We start from the raw sequence: 22,260 nt of genomic DNA, 5'->3' as shown, positions 1-22,260 counted from the left end.
AAATGAGATTTAGTTATCTCACCCGGAGTCGACTCCGGAGCCGGAGTCGAGCTGATGAAAAATGCTGGAGTCGGAGTCGAGTAAAATTGGCTCGACTCCACATCCCTGCTTGAACGAACACACAATAAATAAATGAACCTCTGCCGTAGTGTTTATCCGACCGTGTAAGGTCCCCTTAAGCCAGAAACTAAATTTTATGCTTCTATGCATCTCCTTTTATAACCACGATCAATAACACGAATCGATTAACAATAATTTCTCAATTTATTTAGTCAATAAACACTCAAAATAATTTTAACATATACTTCTTGCTTTTTTGTTTGTTAAATAGTACTTGAATTATATAAGCAATTACAATGCAACTTATACTTTATAACATACATCATTGTAATACAAACTATGTAGAAGAAATTATACGATTTTATAAATTTTTAAAAATTTTTTTACCTTTCGCCTGGACGGAGAATCGAACCGCGGACCATGCACTTTGTAAGCCAACACACTAACCACTGAGCTATGTACCTGTTATGGTCATCAATAGATAAGTATCCATATAAGTTATATTTATATAGCATAGCTTGCGGCGCCCACGAACCGAATAAACAAAGTTTATTTAACAGAAACAAGCATTTAGTTTGGCACCGTGGAGCAGTGGTTGCTACGTCCGACTTGCATGCCAAGGGTCGTGGGTTCGATCCCTGCTTCGGCCAAAGTTTTTTTGTTTGTTTTTTTTTTTACATATATTCCAGATATGTTAGGAAGATTCCGAAAAAATGTTCAACATTACATTGTGGTATATTAAATTTTGAACTGTAAAATGTGTCTTATTAAAGACCTAAAGTCAGAAAATAACAGTGTTTGATATGAACGAAATGGACTGTGTTGTTGTTTCAAAAATAACTTTTTTATTGAAAAAATAAAAACGATTTTTTTTTGTGATAAAAGTTTAAAATTTTCGAAGCAATTCAAAAAACTCTAACAAAAGAAAAACGTTTTCGGTATACGTTTTCCAAACGTTTTTTTTTCTTTGCGTGTAGAAACGAAATAAAAACAATAGAAATATTTATCTGTTCAATGGAAATTTTAGTGATAAAATATATACATGCAAAACATAATAAATGCAAATATAATGATTTAATTGTAAAAAGGAAACATTTTGAATAATAATAACATGCTCTACAATTGCTATTTACAAATGTACAAAGTATTAAAAACATTCATCATACATATCTAAATTGTTTTTATTTTACTTAAAGAAAGTTAACTTTTACTGTATGAACATTTTCATAACAATATAACGGGTGGTTATTCATCTAATTCTTATCAGTACTGTGGAAAGGTGTATTTGACATTTACAAAAAAAAAAACTGTTGACAAAATTTTATTAATTTTTAGTTTCCCAAAAAATAGGCGATTAAATAAGAGAGGTAGTGTCAGTTCTATAAAAACAACATTTTCTATTTCCTAAATGTCAAAAGCAAGTTGAATGCTATCATACAAAAGTACTTATTTCAACAAGTGATTTCTCAAACAATGTACTCAAAAACAGTAAACACACCAGTAAGGAAAGTTTTGGCAAATTTTAAAAAAGTTAGATTATAAAATGTTAAATAAACTGTATTACAATGGTTTACACAGATGTCTGACCGATTTCACAAAAATAAGTACATATTTTTCGACCTATTTTAAGAAACTTTAATAGAAGTAATTATTATTTTTTTTTTTCACTTGTTAAAGATAGTTTCGTATTTTTAAGGAAAAAAAATTGGAATTTATTGCAAAAAAGTATTTTACGTAGTACACGGTGGGCGCAGACACTATCTGATTGTTTTATCATGAGATTAATTGTAGATTTTTTAACTTAGTTGGAGTATATAGAATTTATTTGGGAACGAATTCTGTTAAATAGATCTGCATTTATATTGATAATCTTTTCATGTCGAATACCCAACAAGGGATTGTAGAGCATTAAAGTATATTGTTTTTCCAATGGATAATAGTATTTATAGTAATGCGCCAATGCGTAGAATAACACCTTGCTGCATTTATATGGATATGGCTTTTCAAACATGGAAGTGGATACTTGTAAAATTACCGAGTCATCAAATATGAAATCAGCAACTCCGTTTATATGTACTTGTCCACATTCCATATCAAGACTTTGTTTGGACGACATACGATCGAAAGGTAAAGTTTCGATGTATTGTTGAATAGCCCTTAGATTATCATAATCCACCTCCATTGCTTCCCCAAAATCTGAACGGTGTAATAAGGCAACAATTTTAATGTCATTCACAATATCTAGAGCATCGTTGTTCCCGTCCGCACAGTTTAAATAGGCTTTTTCCAAAATTGGTATGTGCCCTTGGACTTCTATAGGATTTTTATCCATTAGAGGTTGTTGGTGTTTTTTACATAAACATTTACGCATGAATAACTCCATAAATACTCCATAGTCTTTATACAATTGTAAATCGTGAACACATTGTGGATATTCAAATCTGGGGCCAACTTCAAACATCTTCCAAGGTTCATCTGTATTTAGGATGTCTGGATGACGATCAATAAATATCGTTGCGGATACTTTTCGAATACCTTAAAGTATAAGGAAGATAAAAAATTACTCTCAAAATATGTAGAGATGTCATAATATTCATTATATCCTGCATTACTCTGTGAAACCGGGTATTAATTAGTGCAATGTCCATCTGTAGTCACATTAATATCAGGTTATATACACTGTTAGAAAAATATGTTTTTCATATGTTCCGATTTAAACAAAATGTGTTTCGGGCACGATTTTAAACCACAATATATTTAAGTGCAAACATGTAATGTTCCTAAACTAACACTAAATGTTTGGGACATCTATGTTAATATGTTAGAATATATTATGTTTGGGGTATGAATGTTTCATAAAAATCATATGTGTGAATACAAACATATATAAATTTACAAATTTCGACTAAACATACATATGTTGTGATATTTTATTCAAAGTGACAGAGAGAGTATAGAGAAAGAAATAGAGATGGAAACCGGGAGAGTTGACGAAAGATATCAATATAACACAGCAAAAGAGTCAAAAGAGAACAATTTCTGTGAAACCGCTTGTATGTTGTTTCGGAAAACTGTTTTATGATAAGGCCAAAAATTTGATATGTTTAAGTCTAAATATTATTTAATTTGAATAAAGAGAATATACATTCTGAACCAAGAGAATAGACATTTGAAAAACAAACAGCTTATGTTTTCGCCTTGAGAGCAGCATTTTATGTATGTGTGGACATGTGTTTTGTTTATCATTTTGGCATTATGAGCACAATTTTTTTCTTGGTTCGTTAAAAGAAATCAGGGGTCTTCATAAAAATAACGAAAGGGCACTATACTCTTTTTAGATTTGGGACAGTAAAATGAAATAAGGAGGAAATAGTGAAAAATTACACAGTAAAATGTAAAAAAACAAACTTTAGTTCTTCTTTATTAAAAAGTAGTCCACGAGGAGTTGACGGACACCATCAAATATAAAAGCGGGCATTAAGTTCGAGTTTTACAGCTAAAACAATTTAAAAAGTTTATTTTCTTTAAAATGAATTATTAAAGAAAAATAAAAGGAATTTTAGAGCGATGGTGTTAAATGCTAGTAAAAAACTGTTCACTCCTAAATAAATTTATGTTTATATTATAAAATTATGTATGTATGTTTATACTCGACTCCACGTTCTTCTTTTGTTAGTTTTTGAATTCCTTCCAAATTTTAAAGTTTTGTACAAAAACAGTTTTTTATTACAAGATTGTTATTTTTGCAATAAAAAATAATATTTTATCCAAAAATCAGTCAATTTCGTTTATATCAAGCACTGTTACTGACTATAAATCTTTAATAACGCATATTTCGAAGTTTCATTTAAAAAAAATAATATAGTATAAATATAAATGTGTAAATTAAAAAAAAAAAAAAAAAAAAAAAAAAAATGTTCGGTCGGAGCAGGGATTGAACCCACGACCCTTTGCATGCAAGGCAGACATGCTAACCACTGCTCCACGTGGCAAACAAATGTATGTTTCTGTTAAATAATGTTATGTTTGCATGGGCTCGTGGGCGCTGCAAACTATGCTATATAAATGTAACTTAAAACGATAATTATCTACTGGTGACTATAACAGCTACGTAGCCCAGTGGATAGTGTGTTGGCTTACAAACTGTATGGTCCTCGGTTCGATTCTCCGTGCAGGCGAAAGGTATAATTTAAAAAAATTATAAAATTAACATTATTTGTATTACAGAAAAAGGTGCCAATAACTAAAAAATTTCGTGGAAGTGAAAATTACGAGTATGTTAGGGAATGAGCACAATCGTGTTTGGGAAAAATTCTTCCAAGCATATAATATTTTTGGCTCAAAATGCTTCCAAACATATAATATGTTCACATAAAACAAACATATTAATGTTTCGGCAGTATGCAATAATATATGTGCTTCCTGCAAAATATGTTTGGAACATATGTTAAAGAAGCGATTTTTTTTGAGGGTGTACGATAATTAAAACTCTAATACTTAAAACCATCAACTTTGAAATTATTTTATTTTTAGTTATTTCCCACAACCTACACGCAAAAAAATAATTCTTTCCTCCCAAACGAAATTTTAGACAAACAAAGTTCGTTTCTCATTTGCTTTTCGCTGTAAGGAAGTGTCTTTGGAAGAAAAGTATATACTTTTTGTGATAAACGTTTATTCTTTTCCAGGATGTAAAACCAATTTCATAAAGACTAGCTCAAAAAAAAAAACATTATTTTCTTGCTAATTGCATTGTCCCTCACATCTTTCTCACATCCACGAGGATTTTTAGTTCTTAACACCTTTTCCTGTAATACCAACAATGTAGAAGAAATTATACGATTTTATAAATTTTTAAAATTTTTTTACCTTTCGCCTGGACGGAGAATCGAACCGCGGACCATGCACATTGTAAGCCAACACACTAACCACTGAGCTATGTACCTGTTATGGTCATCAATAGATAAATATCCATATAAGTTATATTTATATAGCATAGCTTGCGGCGCCCACGAACCGAATAAACAAAGTTTATTTAACAGAAACAAACATTTAGTTTGGCACCGTGGAGCAGTGGTAGCTACGTCCGACTCTCATGCCAAGGGTCATGGGTTCGATCCCTGCTTCGCCCAAAGTTTTTTTTTTTTTTTGCTTTTGTTTTTTTTTTTACATATATTCCAGATATATTCGGAAGATTCCGAAAAAATGTTCAACATTACATTGTACTATATTAAATTTTGAACTGTAAAATGTGTCTTATTAAAGACCTAAAGTCAGAAAAGAACAGTGTTTGATATAAACGAAATGGACTGTGTTGTTATTTCAAAAATAACTTTTTTTATTGAAAAAATAAAAATTTTGTAACAAACGAATTTTGTTGGTGATAAAAGTTTAAAATTTTCGAAGCAATTCAAAAAACTCTAACAAAAGAAAAACGTTTTCGGTACACGTTTTCCAAACTTTTTTTTCTTTGCGTGTATTTTTATACCCTCCACCATAGGATGGGGGTATATTAACTTTGTCATTCCGTTTGTAACACATCGAAATATTGATCTAAGACTCCATAAAGTATATATATTCTGGGTCGTGGTGAAATTCTGAGTCGGACTAAGCATGTCCGTCCGTCCGTCCGTATATATAGCCCCCATATAAACCGATCCCCCGATTTGGCTTGCGGAGCCTTTGAGGAAAGCAAATTTCATCCGAACCGGCTGAAATTTGGTACATGGTGTTGGTATATGTTCTCTAATGACCATGCAAAAATTGGTCCACATAGGCCCATAATTATATATAGCCCCCATATAAATCGATCCCCAGATTTGACCTCCGGAGCCTCTTAGAGGAGCAAATGTCATCCGATCCGATTGAAATTTGGTACGTGGTGTTAGTATATTGTCTCTAACAACCATGCCAAACTCCATATAGGTCCATAATTATATATAGCCCCCATATAAATCGATCCCCAGATTTGTCCTCCGGAGCCTCTTGGAGGAACAAAATTCATCCGATCCGGTTGAAATTTGGAACATGGAGTTAGAATGTGGTCTCTAAGAAACACGCAAGAATTGGTCCATATCGGTCCATAATTATATATAGCCCCCATATAAACCGTTCCCCAAATTTGATCTCCGGAGCCTCTTGGAGGAGCAAAATTCATCCGATCCGCTTGAAATTTGCAACGTGGTGTTAGTATAAGGTCGCTAATAACCATGCCAAAATTGGTCCGTACCGGTCTATAGTTATATATAGCCGATCCCCAATCACAAAAAAATTGGTCCATATCGGTTCATAATCATGGTTGCCACTCGAGCCAAAAATAATCTACCAAAATTTTATTTTTATAGAAAACATTGTCACAATTTTATTTCTATAGAAAATTTTGTCAAAATTTTATTTCTATAGAAAATTTTGTCAAAATTTTATTTCTATAGAAAATTTTGTCAAAATTTTATTTCTATAGAAAATTTTGTCAAAATTTTATTTCTATAGAAAATTTTGTCAAAATTTTATTTCTATAGAAAATTTTTATCCAAATTTTATTTCTATAGAAAATTTTTTCCAAATTTTACTTCTATAGAAAATGTCAAAATTTTATATAAACTTATTTATATACGTATTTAGTCGGCCTTTTTAGTTAAATATATACCACGTATGGACTATGGTATGGTATGGTATATATTACGGTGTTAGGAAGTTTTAAGATACCTTGCCATCGGCAAGTGTTACCGCAAGCCAAGTAATTCGATTGTGGATGACAGTCTTCAGTAGAAGTTTCTACGCAACCCATGGTGGAGGGTACATAAGCTTCGGCCTGGCCGAACTTACGGCCGTATATACTTGTTGGTTTTTATATGTTATTAATGTACAAATTGTTTATAAAACTTTAAAGGCTTCCCAATAAAATGTTAAATGGCTGCACTGAAAAAAAATATTGTGGTGAGACCAAAGATTTCTTATCCTTAAAATACCAATCCGAAGTTTGTTTAGAATAGAAGTGCATTTCTCTGATAAAAAGGTTTTTTCCTTACCCAAAAGCCGATATTTATACCCTGCGCCACACTGTGGAACAGGGTATTATAAGTTAGTGCATATGTTTGCAACACCCAGAAGGAGACGAGATAGACACATGGTGTCTTTGGCAAAAATGCTCAGGGTGAGCTCCTGAGTCGATATAGCCATGTCCGTGAACACATTTTTGTAATCAAAGTCTAGGTCGCAGTTTTAGTCCAATCGACTTCAAATTTGGCACAGGTGTGTGTTTTGAAAGAAATCGGTTCAGATTTAGATATAGCTCCCATATATATGTTAAGATACACGAGGAAAACATATATACAGTGACCCACAAAAGTATGCGTTTTTTTTTGATTTCTTTAAATCAAATAAATTTTTTTGTAAACCGTTAATTTTCAGCGGTGAATTTGACCCCTCACTGTAATGTTTGTGACATTTCTGAGTGTTTCAAAGTTTCTCTAAGTGGTTTCACAGCCATGTGTAACGCCGTTCGGACTCAGCTGTAAAAAGGAGGTCCCTTGTCATTGAGCTAGACATGGAATCGGGCAGCACTCAATGATAAGAGCGAAGTTCACCACTGTGGTATCACAATGGACTGAATAGTCGAAGTGAGCCTGAAATATCGGGTTGCCACCTAACCTAATCTAACCTACTGCATCGGATCTATAAACAAAGACACTTGGTCGCATTTGATAAACAAGTGTCATATTCAGTGCGTTATATTCTTGTTATTATTCGGGTAACTTTCGTAAAATAATGACGATAGTTTTATGTGAGCCAATTGCAATAAAATCTATAATTCTCCGCATATAATATCTCGATTGTGTGTAGATAAGACTGTTAAGTTTATTGTAAAAAAAGTTTAAAATTTTAATACCAGGTAATGGAGATTTTTGGAGAATTTCATACTTAATTCCCATATGGGGACAACCATTTTGCTAAAAAGTGTCAGTTTTTTAGTTAAAACATTTTATTTACTCGTTACTGAGTTAGTAAAAACCCATAAAATCAATTTTTGTCCGGCAGTTTCATGGGTTAATGCAATGATACCGAGTATACCGGTATGAAGCGAGCGTCAAGATACTAATGTCTCGAGGAACATTTGTTGTGAGCAACAGAGAATGAAGCCGCCGAGTCGCGCCGCCGATTTCAGTCGCCGCCGGCCATTTTTTGCCAGTCGACGCCGCCGCCGAATATGTCGGCTCATCTCGACTCAAATTTAGCCGCCAATTAATCAAAAATATTGGTTTAAATCAAAAAACTTTATTAATAATTGTAGTAATTTTAGTCAAAATTTTGAGCCTTTCACCCCCAATCAATCTATTTCAAAGTGTTATCATAATTTTGCAAAAATTTACCTCAGAAAATTTGAATGAAATGTAAATTTGATTGTACGATTGGTTGTACAACTAATCTCATTACCATTCGAATAACTTCAAATTGATTTTATAATGGATAATTGTCCGCCGCCGAAGAGACTTATTTATATCGGCTTAGCCGTCAAGCCGCCGCCGCCGGATGCAAAAATTTAATGTCAGCCGCCGCCGACAAAAATGGGTCGGCTTCATTCTCTGGTGAGCAACCCTTATTTTTTGTGTTTGTTTGCTATGACATCTGTGAAAAATTATTTAATACAACAAGTCATTAAACAGACATCATATTTTTTATCGTGTTAAAAATGTATAATTTTGTACCTTAAAGCGATGAATTGCGGAAAGTATTATTTTGTTTTCATCTGAAGAAAAGTGATTATGCTCTATTAAAAGCAACATAAAAACAGTGTTTCAACGATTCAGAAATAATGATTTTGATGTGAGAAATTAAGAAAGTGGAAGACCACCAAAAAAGTTGGAAGACTCCGAATTGGATGGATATGACACTTTGAGTCAAAAGCAATGTTAAATGTTGAACAACAAACAATTTCTGACCGTTTAAAAGCTATGAGAGATGCATTCGGAAACATAGAAGAAATTCCTACCCTCTAGTCACGAGAGTAACCAGGTGCCACCAACAAAGTAGCCAGTTCAAAACAAATATATATGTTATGGCCGTAAGTTCGGCCAGGCCGAATCTTATGTATCCTCCACCATGGATTGCATAGAAACTTCTACGAAAGACTGTCATCCACAATCGAATTACTTGGGTTGTGGTATCTTAAATCGTTTTCTAAATTGTGAGTTAGTCCATACGTGGTATACATTAGACAAAAAATATATGTATAGGTAAGTCTACAAATAATTTCGAATCGATATGGACTTTTTGCACGATGCGTAGATAGCCAGAATTGAAATATGGGGGTCGCTTATATGGGGGCTATATAAAATTATGAACTTGATATGGACCAATTTTTGTGTGATTGGGGATCGATTTATCTGAGGGCTATATATAACTATAGACCGATATGGACCTAGTTAGGCATGGTTGTTAACGGCCATATACTAGCACAATGTACCAAATTTCAACTGACTCGGATGAAATTTGCTCCTCCAAGAGGCTCCAAAACCAAATCTAGGGATCGGTTTATATGGGGACTATATATGATTATGGACTGATATGGACCACTTTTGGCATGGTTGTTAATGTGCTAACATCACGTACCAAATTTCAACCGAATCGGATGAATTTTTCTCTTCCAAGGGGCTCCGGAGGTCAAATCTGGGGATCGGTTTATATGGGGGCTATATATAATTATGGACCGATATGGACCAATTTTTGCATGGTTGTTAGAGACCATATACTAAAACCATGTACCAAATTTCAGCCGGATCGGATGAAATTTGCTTATCTTAGAGGTTCCGCTAGCCAAATCTGGGGATCGGTTTATATGGGGGCTATATATAATTATGGACCGATGTGGACCAATTTTTGCATGATTGTTAGAGACCATATACTAATACCATGTACCAAATTTCAGCCGGATCGGATGAAATTTGCTTCTCTTAGAGCAATCACAAGCCAAATTTGGGGGTCCGTTTATATGGGGGCTATACGTAAAAGTTGACCAATATGGTCCATTTGCAATACCATCCGACCTACATCAATAAAAACTACTTGTGCCAAGTTTCAAGTCGATAGCTTGTTTCGTTCGGGAGTAGCGTGATTTCAACAGACGGACGGACGAACGGACGGACATGCTCAGATCGACTCAGAATTTCACCACGACCCAGAATGTATATACTTTATGGGGTCTTAGAGCAATATTTCGATGTGTTACAAACGGAATGACAAAGTTAATATACCCCCATCCTATGGTGGAGGGTATAAAAATATGAAAAAAGCGAGATATAAAGAAATAGACTCAAATGAACTTCCTGTGCAGTTAAAATAAAGAACATCTTTGGGAGAGCACTTTTGGAAGTTCTTTTAAAGTTGTGCCTTGAGAAGAACTTCCAAATTTTTTTGCTGGGATGTTAAATTCGCCAGTTTTTTTTTTTAAATGGAAAGTAGTCAAATGAGGAACCAGCTCTGCTTACATGTGTTTTAATTATTCTATAGGTTTGAAACTAACTCCAGTGGCTACAGGGTAATCACTGTGGAAGTAGTAGTACTGGTAGTTGAATTACCACATTCAACAATAGCGTACGGACTAGAATTGCTAGGCGAATTATTCGTTGGGTCATTAGAAGGACGAGGCAACAATGTATGATGTCATTTATGGCATATGGAACAACTAAATTAACCCTCTAATGCCCCTTTTTTTGGGAGTTGAAAAAAAATTTCTAAGGTTAGTGATACAAAAGCAAGAAAATGAAATAAGAAAAAATTTTATGATAAACTCCAGTGCATACTGCAAAGCCTCTTGTAGAGTTTTAACTAAGTTTTTTTATTCCAGCCGTTTTTATTGTCTGTAGGTGTGTTTTACTAAAAACTTTCCTTTTAAAAAAAGCACGCCTAAAGGCGGGTTTGGGCATTAGAGGGTTAACTTTGATGTGTTTGACGGTGGAAAGTCTATATATGGAAGTATTGGCATATCCAAAGTTATCATAATTTGCGTAAGAAATACGCGACCGGCCTGCGTTCGACCCAACCGCATGTGGGTTCACATGTTCCACTTGTGAAAATAACTTTGTCATTCCGTTTGTAACACATCGAAATATTGCTCTAAGACCCCATAAAGTATATATATTCTGGGTCGTGGTGAAATTCTGAGTCGATCTGAGCATGTCCGTCCGTCCGTCCGTCTGTTGAAATCACGCTAACTTCCGAAAGAAACAAGCTATCGACTTCAAACTTGGCACAAGTAGTTGTTATTGATGTAGGTCGGATGGTATTGCAAATGGGCCATATCGGTCCACTTTTACGTATGGCCCCCATATAAACGGACCCCAAAATTTGGCTTGCGAGGCCTCTAAGAAAAGCAAATTTCATCCGATCCGGCTGAAATTTGGCACATGGTGTTAGTATATGGTCTCTAACAACCATGCAAAAATTGGTCCACATCGGTCCATAATTATATATAGCCCCCATATAAACCGATCCCCCGATTTGGCTTACGAGGCCCCTAAGAGAAGCAAATTTCATCCGATCCGGCTGAAATTTGGTACATTGTGTCGGTATATGGTCTCTAACAACCATGCAAAAATTGGTACACATCGGTCCATAATTATATATAGCCCCCATATAAACCGATCCCCCGATTTGGCTTACGAGGCCCCTAAGAGAAGCAAATTTCATCCGATCCGGTTGGAATTTGGTACATGGTGTTAGTATGTTGTCTCTAAGAACCATGCAAAAATTGGTCGACATCGGTCCATAATTATATATAGCCCCCATATAAACCGATCCCCCGATTTGGCTTGCGAGGCCTCTAAGAGAAGCAAATTTCATCCGATCCGTCTGAAATTTGGTACATGGTGTAAGTATATGGTTTCTAACAACCATGCAAAAATTGGTCCACATCGGTCCATAATTACATATAGCCCCCATATAAACCGATCCCCCGATTTGGCTTGCGAGGCCTCTAAGAGAAGCAAATTTCATCCGATCCGGCTGAAATTTGGTACGTGGTGTTAATATATGGCCTCAAACTCCCATGCAAAAATTGGTCGATATCGGTCCATAATTATATATAGGCCCCATATAAACCGATCCCCAGATTTGACCTCCAGAGCCCCTTGGAAGAGCAAAATTCTTCCCATTCGTTTCGAATTTGGTACGTGATGTTAGTATATGGTATCCAACAACCATGCAGGAATTGGTTCCTATCAGTCCATAATTATATATAGCTTTCATATAAACCGATCCCCAGATTTGACCTCCGTTGCCTTTTGGAGAAGCAAAATTCATCCGATCTGCTTGAAATTTGGTACGTGGTGGTAGTATATGATATTTAACAACCATGCCAAAAGTGGTCCATATCAGTCCATAATCGTACATAGCCCCATATAAACCGATCCCATGATTTGGTTTTTGAACCTCTTGGAGGAGCAAATTTCATCCGAGTGAGTTGAAATTTGGTACATTGTGCTAGTATATGGTCGTTAACAACCATGCTTAACTAGGTCCATATCGGTCTATAGTTGTATATGGCCCTCAGATAAATCGATCCCCAATCACACAAAAATTGGTCCATATCAAGTTCATAATTGTATATAGCCCCTATAAAAGCGACCCCCATATTTCAATTCTGGCTCTCTACGTACAAAAAGTCTATATCGATTCGTAATTATTTGTAGACTTAAATATACATAACTTTTTTGTCTAATATATACCATGTATGGACTAAATCACAATTTAGAAAACGATGTTAAGAAGTTTTAAGATACCACAACCCAAGTAATTCGATTGTGGATGATAGTCTTTCGTAGAAGTTTCTACGCAATCCATGGTGGTGGGTACATAAGATTCGGCCTGGCCGAACTTGCGGCCGTATATACTTGTAAAATTTTGAACAATAAATACAAAATGTAATTGCTTGTTTAAAGTTATTTTTTGTCCCAATTTTTATATCCACCACCATAGAATGGTGATGTTGGTATTATAAGTTTGTCATTCCGTTTGTACCACTTCGAAATATCGATTTCCGGCTATATAAAGTATATATATATATATATATATATATATATATATATATATATATATATATATATATATATATATATATATATATATATATATATATATATATATATATATATATATATATATATATATATATATATATATATATATATATATATATATATATATATATATATATATATATCCTTGATCAGGGATAAATTCTAAGGCGATATAAGCATGTCCGTCTGTCTGTCTGAATGTCTGCAGGCTACAGCCTTCAATAATAAAGCTATCTTGCTTAATTTTTGCACAAACTCGTTTTTTGTCTCCAAGCAGGTCAAGTTCGAAGATAGGCTATATCGGTTCATGATTTGGTATAGTCCCCATATATTATGACGAAAATGGTGTTTATCGGTCTATGGTTTGCTATAGCCCGATCTCCCGAGTTTACCTCTTGAACTTCTAGAAACCGTAGTTTTTATTCAATTTGCTTGAAATTTGAAATCTAGAGGTTTTTGAGGACCATTAATAGGTGTTCCCAATAAATAGTGTATCGGTATAGATTTCTATATATCCCCCTTATAAAGACGCCCTCCGATTTGGGGTCTAAATTCTGCAGGTTTTTCAGAACCATAACTAGATGTGCTTTCCAGATTTAACTCTTTGGGCTTATATAAACCGTAGTTTTGATCCGACTTGCCTGAAATTGTAACGGATTTAGTTTGTATCGCTCCATTTGGTAAGATCTCCATATAGACCGATTTCACTTCTTGAGGGTATAGACGACGCAACGATCATGAAAGTTGCTTGAAATAGAAAGTAAAATTTCCCGTTATATATTATCAAGTAACACGCTACGACGAAGAGTTTTCAAAGGTAACGGTTATATTTGATTCATGGTGGTGAGTATTTAAGATTCGGCCTGGCTAAATTTACTGCTGTATATTCTTGTTTTGTTTGTATTTGTATTTTAATGTATCGAATCAAACGGGTAAACGACAGGTAGGAACTTAGCACCGTCAATAGTTTAATGTACTCAGCAGCCAATTTCCCATATGCTCTCTATTGTCTTTTATTGCAACCAAATACAATAGAGGCAAGATAGAGAAGTGCCGTCAATACATTTGCAAGTGAAAATCAAATAGCCAAACATATGGGAATGTAATACTGTTTGATACTGTAAATGAAGAGAGAATAATAAAGAGATTTTTGATGGAAAAACAATAGCAAAAAAAAAAACACTACAAATATTAACAAAAAACAAGTATATACGGCCGTAAGTTCGGCCAGGCCGAATCTAATGTACCCTCCACCATGGATTGTGTAAAAAACTTCTACGAAAGACTGTCATCCACAATCGAATTAATTGGGTTGTGGTATCTTAAAACTTCTTAACATCGTTTTCTAAATTGTGAGTTAGTCCATAGGTCGTATATATTAGACAAAAAAGGTATTTACAAATAATTACGAATCGATATGGACTTTTGCACGGTACGTAGAGAGCCAGAATTGAAATATGGGGGTTATATACAATTATGAACTTGATATGGACCAATTTTTGTGTGATTGGGGATCGATTTATCTGAGGGCTATATATAACTATAGACCGATATGGACCTGGTTAGGCATGGTTGTTAACGGCCATATACTAGCACAATGTACCAAATTTCAACTGACTCGGATGAAATTTGCTCCTCCAAGTGGCTCCAAAACCAAATCTCGGGATCGGTTTATATGGGGGCTATATATGATTATGGACTGATATGGACCACTTTTGGCATGGTTGTTAAATATCATGTACTAACATCACGTACCAAATTTCTACCGAATCGGATGAATTTTTCTCTTCCAAGAGACCATATACCAACACCATGTACCAAATTTCAGCCGGATCGGATGAAAATTGCTTCTCTTAGAGGATCGGCAAGCCAAATTTGGGGGTCCGTTTATATGGGGGCTATATATAATTATGGACCGATATGGACCAATTTTTACATGGTTATTAGAGACCATATATCAATACCATGTACCAAATTTCAGCCGGATCGGATGAAATTTGCTTCTCTTAGAGGCTCCGCAAGCCAAATCTGGGGATCGGTTTATATGGGGGCTATATATAATTATGGACCGATGTGGACCAATTTTTGTATGGTTGTTAGAAACCATATACTAACACCATGTATCAAATTTCAGCCGGATCGGATGAAATTTGTTTCTCTTAGAGGCTCCGCAAGCCAAATCTGGGGATCGGTTTATATGGGGGCTATATATAATTATGGACCAATGTGGACCAATTTTTGCATGTTTGTTAGAGACCATATACCAACACCAAGTACCAAATTTCAGCCGGATCGGATGATATTTGCTTCTCTTAGAGGATCGGCAAGCCAAATTTGGGGGTCCGTTCATATGGGGGCTATACGTAAAAGTGGACCGATATGGCCCATTTGCAATACCATGCGACCTACATCAATAACAACTACTTGTGCCAAGTTTCAAGTCGATAGCTTGTTTCGTTCGGAAGTTAGCGTGATTTCAACAGACGGACGGACGGACATGCTCAGATTGACTCAGAATTTCACCACGACCCAGAATATATATACTTTATGGGGTCTTAGAGCAATATTTCGATGTGTTACAAACGGAATGACAAAGATAATATATCCCCATCCTATGGTGGAGGGTATAATAATACGAAATGTATGGCAAGTAAACTTTGGTAAATGAATTTTCTTTGCAAAACTCACAAACTTAAAGCTTGATAAAACAAAAATAAATCAAATGCACTTCAACAAGAAATGAACTGTATCACTTGAAAATATGTAAACGGTCGAAACAAGGTATTGGAAAGGGCGCCAACTTTCTAGAACTTTTTCTCTTAATATTTCTTTAGTTTTATATGATAATGACCAGCTAGTATATTCGACGCAAACGGTGGTGTTGTTAATTGTGGCTTTTAGGAATAAAGGGGGAAAAATACTTTATTAATGCCCTGGTCTCCGGCATTGAAAGGTTTATTTATTTTATTATCGCGAACAAAAATGTACCTCATGAATGTACGCCGTGAGCGTATATGTAACGGGATGGGGAACGTGGCATGTAGAGACAAAGTAGACGTCGTCATGGACATGATCACGTTGCCTCTTGAAATGTTATACCGGAATTTCGCAACATTTGTACAAAAACGTCATCAGCGATTCGTGTGAATTGTCCACAGCATGCCTTCAAGGATATTAGGATTCAACGATTTTTCATATCCTGCAACACTTTGTCATTTGTTCTCTTAATTGGGAGTATCTTGTAACTAGATTTTCTTTGTTCGATTTAACCAAAAAATGCCGCGAAATGATTTAAGCAGTAACAACAAAGCACAACGATACCAAAACAATTTTTAACCATCTTCAAATAATTTTTATGCACAAAACGAAATATAACATAGAAATATTTAATGTCGTCGTATAGTATATAAAAATATATAATTTAGTTTACCCGGTTCAAAATTCATTTTCAAGTAGTGCTTCAATAAATTTTTAACTTTATGTACAAAGACGATTGCACTTGTAAGCGATTGTCGCTATACTGAACAATAGAATCGTTATTGGTTTACTTTCAACCATAGATAATCAACAAATATATGACCCGTCCCTCTCCGCATCGAAAATGTTTTGACATTTTGAATTGTCTTCTTCGTAAACAGCAAATTTCCTTTAAATTAAATTTTGTATTTACGCGAGTCTGGTCGCAATTTTTTGTGCAAATATAAACTTTTGAATATTTAATTGGATTGTAAATCATGTATGGATAAAATTGAAAATTTTTGAAAACGAAAATCAAAGACAACTTCGAAATACCCCAATTTTCTTCATTTTCGGAAATGTAAAAACAAGAAAGTAAAGTCTAAAGTCGGGCGGGGCCGACTATATTATACCCTTCAGCATTATGTAGACCAAAATTGGTGTTAACTTCTTCCAATTTGTTGGGAGTTATTATCAAAATTTATATTCATATATACAAATATTTATATCTGAAACGATTTGGAGACAATTTTTTGTACTTCTACAAAATCGCTAGAATTAAAAATTAGATCGGCTAACACCCTGGGATGGAAAATATACATATACATACACAGTCTCACACAAATTTACATACGGTTAAAAAATTTATATTTTCTTTAGATAATAAAATTTTAACAAATATACATATATATCCTTTAGTTTTAGTAAAACAAGACACCGGTTTAGTTCAGAGGTAAAAAAACTCAGTGGTATGTAAACTTGTGTGAGACTGTGTATGTATTCGAGATATAGGACAATTTTAGTAATATTTAAAATTGTTGCTACTCAGCAGTGGCAATTTTAAAAGGATATTGGTCAAATCTCCCCAGCAAAAAAGAGCTCCCAAAAAAGTAGTTTGGATCCCCAATCTGTGATCCGGAACTAGTGCAAACTTGGATCATCTCCAATGAATTATACATGGGCTTGTCATAGGACGAAAGTACTCCCTTTTTTGGGTCCTTTGCATTGCTTTAGAAGTTGTGCCTTGGAAGTTAATTTGAATGAAGAAATTTAAAATGCGAAAAAAAAATTAACCAATTTCACTTTTTTTTTTCATCCATATGTTTTACTACACTATTATTTTTCTATTATTTAATTTTTACAATTTGAAAAACTTTTTCGCTCCGACCAGGGATTGAACCTGGGTTTGCTGGCACCATAACAGAACGCCTTAGCACACTCAGCCACAAACGCCATTGAACGTAAAGCGTCGAAAGGTCAATTCAAATGTTTGTGATACGATCGTAATACGACACCAAGGAACAACATTCTAATTGCTTCTCGAGATGTTCTTTATTAGTATGAACGAAAAAATAAGAAACGCAGGTTCAAATCTCATCAGCGGCAATTTTTTTATCAAATATTTTTCTAAAAATATTTTTTTATGTTATGCATCGCTTTTATTTTTTATTTTCGGCATATATTTTCGTATAAATATATTTTTTTCATTAAAAATCAACAAAAAATTACAAATTCTCGTAATTTGCAAAACCTTCTCAAAAGAACTTCCATGGAAGCGAAAACGTCAAACGGCAAAGGTTCAAATCCCAACGGGGATGAAATTTATTTTTTTATTATTATTTTTTTTACTTTTTTATTAATTTTCTGTTTTTTTTATTTTTTTATTAGTGTTCTATTTGTTTGTAAACTTTAATTGTGCAAAATTTGCACTTAAATAGCTTGATTGCGTTTTTTCTAATACTTGTCCACAAGGACTGCATTGGAAGTAGAAAAAAAATCATTGGAGGATCCCAAGATGCGCTTTAGCAAAAATGTTTGTGGACTTGTCCAAAAGGACTGCATCGGAAGTTGGAAAAACTCGTTGGGGGATCCTGGGATGGGCTTTAAAAGAAATGTTTGTGGAACAACTTCCAATTTTTTTGCTGGGTCGCTAAGATATGTGGTAAATTGTGGGTTGTAATATATTATTTGGCCAATTCGGGTGATATTTCCACAAGTCGGAGCTTTATTTAAAATTCGACCATTCTGTGAAAAGTTTGGCATTACAGTGTGTAGAATATGACTACGATATGGAGAAATCAACACAGAATTTTGTGTGAAATGTGGGTATTTTGGCCATATTAGATTAAGATGACACAACTTAATAGCATATTTAATGTTTTCTCTGTGCAAACTATCTAGTCAATTGGAGGAAACTCCCATTGAAAATGGGTCTAAAATATGAAACATTCTACCATATTTCCCCTACTCTGACGTACATATATATGGGAGCTATATCTAAATATGAACCGATTTTTACTAAATTTGACATGCATAGTTAGAATAATAATCCTGCTATCTCAGCAAAAAACATAAATGGGAGAATAATTTTGGCCTCCGTGATCATATGGGTGTAAATCGGGCGAAAGATATATATGGGAGCTATATCTAAATCTGTAGCGATTTCAAATTTGGCACACTTAACGATACTATTAAACGTACTCCCTATGCAAAATTTGAAGCAACTCAGGGCAAAACTCTGACTTTTGAAGCCATATAAGTGCAAATCGGACAAAAGATATATATGGGAGCTATATCTAAATCTGAACCGATTTAGCTGATATTTTGCATATCCTTCATATAGAAACAGGAAACAGAAAAAAGACACATCCGCAATTTTTTTTACAATGGAAAAATTAGAAATGCGTGCTGTCATTAAATATTTACATAAAAAAGGTTTATCGGGACAAGAAATTCATAATGATATGGTGAATGTGTTAGATGAAAGTGCTCCATCATATGCAAGAGCAAAAAATTGGGGTGCTCAATTTACACGTGGTCGTACAAGCATTGAAGATGAACCACATAGTGGACGTGCAAAAACAGCAACAAAAACAGAACTTGTAGCCAAAGTGTATGATATGGTATTAAATGATCGACGAATAAAAGTGCGTGAAATTGCTAATATCATGGGCATCTCAAATGATCGAGTCCATTTAATTTTGCATGAAGAACTACAGATGAAAAAGCTTTCTGCAAGATGGGTGCCGCACTTGTTAACAGTCGATCAAAAACGCATAAGAATGAACATTTCTCAAGCTTGTTTGGATCGTTTTAAGCGAAATAAAATGGATTTTAAACGTCGTTTCATAAATGTTGATGAGACATGGATCCACCACTATACTCCAGAGACAAAAGAACAATCCAAACAATGGACTGAAGCTGGAGGAAGTGCCCCAAAGAAGGCAAAAACAATTCAATCGGCTGGTAAGGTAATGGAACGGTTTTTTGGGACTTCAAAGGTATTTTATTGATTTATTGCAAAAGGGTAAAACAAAAAATTCAGAGTACTATTGCAACCTTTTGGATCAATTAAATGTACAAATTCGAGAAAAACGTCCTGGCTTACAACACAAAAAAATAAATGTTCATCAAGACAACGCACCAGCGCACAAGAGTGTTTTAACAATGGCTAAAATCAACGAATTAAAGTACGAGTTGCTTGACCACCCACCTTATTCTCCTGATTTAGCTCCCAGTGATTTTTAATTGTTTCCAAATCTAAAAAAATTCCTTCCTTTACAGTTGTAAACCACTATTTTGAAGACCTTGAGGAAAACTATTTTAATCAAGGTATAGAATTGCTAGAAAAGTGTTGGACTAAGTGTATTGAAGTTTCAGGAGATTATATTGAAAAATAACAATATTTTTGAAAAACTAACTATTCTCTTTCATTGATTGAGGCTAAAAAGTTTCCGAAACGCCCTCGTATTTATATGGATGAAATTTCACGGTGATATAAAAAGTAGGTTTTACTAGAATATGGGCTGAATTGATAAATGTTATAGTCCACTTTTATTAAATTATTAAACTATCGATTTTTAAACCTATATACAGGGACGAAAAAGACTGTTTTTCATATGTTTGAGTGTAAAAATTATATGTTTGGAACCCAAATATTTAAACACAATATTTTTAAGTGCAAGCATATAATGTTCCTAAGCTAGCATAACATGTTTGGGACATATATGTTAACAAGTTAGAACATATTAGGTTGGCTGATAAGTCCCCGGTCTGACACATAGATGACGTCGCTAGTATTAAATGCATATTATTTTTATATAGTACCAACCTCCAAATGATTCGTGTCAAAATTTGAAGTCTGTGAGTCAATTAGTTTGTGAGATAGAGCGTCTTTTTTGAAGCAACTTTTGTTATTGTGAAAAAAAGGAATTTCGTGTTTTGATAAAATACTGTTTTCTGAAGGGGAAAAATACGGTCGAAGCAAAAACTTGGCTTGATAATGAGTTTCCGGACTCTGCCCCCGGGGAAATCAACAATAATTGATTGGTATGCAAAATTCAAGCGTGGTGAAATGAGCAGGCCGAATCTTATGTACCCTCCACCATGGATTGCGTAGGAACTTCTACTAAAGGCTGTCATCCACAATCGAATTACTTGGGTTGCGATAACACTTGCCGATGGCAAGGTATTGTAAAACTTTTTAACACTGTCTTCTAAATTGTAAGTTAGTCCATAAGGGGTATACATTAAACAAAAAAAAAGGCCGATTAAATACGTATATAATTCAGTTTGACAAAATTTTCTATAGAAATAAAATTTTGACAAAATTTTCTATAGAAATAAAAACTTGACAAAATTTTCTATAGAAATAAAATGTTGACAAAATTTTCTATGGAAGTAAAATGTTGACAAAATTTTCTATGGAAATAAAATGTTGAGAAACATTGCTATAGAAATAAACTTTTTACAAAACTTTCTATAGAAATGAAATTTTGACAAGACTTTCTATAGTAATAAAATTTGACAATTTTTACATGGCTGTTAGAGACCGTATACTAACATCAGGTACCCAATTTCAAACGGATCGGATGAATTTTGCCCCTCCAAGAGGCTCCGGAGGTCAAATCTGGGGATCGGTTTACATGGGAGCTATATATAATTATGGACCGATATGGACCAGTTTTTGCATGGTTGTTAGAGACCATATACTAACACCACGTACCAAATTTCAATCGGGTAGGATGAAGTTTGCTCCTCCAAGAGGCTCCGGAGGTCAAATCTGGGGATCGGTTTATATGGGAGCTATATATATTTATGGACCGATATGGACCAATTTTTGCATGGTTGTTAGAGACCGTATTCTAACATCAGGTACCAAATTTCAACCGGATCGGATGAATTTTGCCCCTCCAAGAGGCTCCGGAGGTCAAATCTGGGGATCGGTTTATATGGGGGCTATATATAATTATGGACCGATATGGACCAATTTTTGCATGGTTGTTAGAGACCGTATACTTAGACCACGTACCAAATTTCAACCGGATCGGATGAATTTTGCTACTCCGGAAGGCTCCGCAAGCCAAATTTGGGGATCGGTTTATATGGGGGCTATACGTAAACGTGGGCCGATATGGCCCATTTTCAATACCATCCGACCTACATCAATAACAACTACTTGTGCCAAGTTTCAAGTCGATAGCTAGTTTCGTTCGGAAGTTAGCGTGATTTCCACAGACGGACGGACAGCCGGACAGACGGACAGACGGACGGACGGACGGACATGCTTAGATCGACTCAGAATTTCACCACGACCCATAATATATATACTTTATGGGGTCTTAGAGCAATATTTCGATGTGTTACAAACGGAATGACAAAGTTGATATAC

The 22,260-nt window shown here is 34.6% G+C and overlaps 1 protein-coding gene across 3 annotated transcripts; it reads right to left on the bottom strand.

The window, feature by feature from the left end:
• Nucleotides 1–245: 245 nt before the first annotated feature.
• LOC142234989 (uncharacterized) lies at nt 246–16,642 on the bottom strand. 3 transcript variants are annotated; one of them, XM_075306201.1, is made up of 2 exons: nt 16,564–16,642; nt 246–2,595 (listed from the first exon to the last, which is right to left on the bottom strand). In XM_075306201.1, exons 1-2 carry the CDS (start codon nt 16,577–16,579, stop codon nt 1,862–1,864), a joined length of 750 nt encoding a protein of 249 aa, XP_075162316.1. In that variant the 5' UTR covers nt 16,580–16,642; the 3' UTR covers nt 246–1,861. The 3 variants fall into 3 exon arrangements, with proteins under 3 accessions (XP_075162316.1, XP_075162317.1, XP_075162315.1); XM_075306202.1 differs by lacking the exon at nt 16,564–16,642 and adding an exon at nt 16,122–16,497; XM_075306200.1 differs by lacking the exon at nt 16,564–16,642 and adding an exon at nt 13,775–13,931.
• Between the last annotated feature and the right edge of the window lie 5,618 nt (nt 16,643–22,260).

This window comes from Haematobia irritans, chromosome 4 (assembly GCF_050003625.1).
Source record: "Haematobia irritans isolate KBUSLIRL chromosome 4, ASM5000362v1, whole genome shotgun sequence".
NCBI classification, from domain to species: Eukaryota; Metazoa; Arthropoda; class Insecta; order Diptera; family Muscidae; genus Haematobia; species Haematobia irritans.
The sequence above is the reverse complement of the archived record's forward strand: the minus strand, read 5'-3'. Positions and strand labels throughout refer to the sequence as shown.

Bases quoted from the DNA above. Each gene is read 5' to 3' on its own strand.
- LOC142234989 (XM_075306200.1), bottom strand. From the start codon at position 13,826: ATGGAGATCTTACCAAATGGAGCGATACAAACTAAATCCGTTACAATT. The intron at 2,596-13,774 runs GCAAGTCGGATC...TTATACTTTAAG, and splicing joins TAAATCCGTTACAATTTCAG to GTATTCGAAAAGTATCCGCA.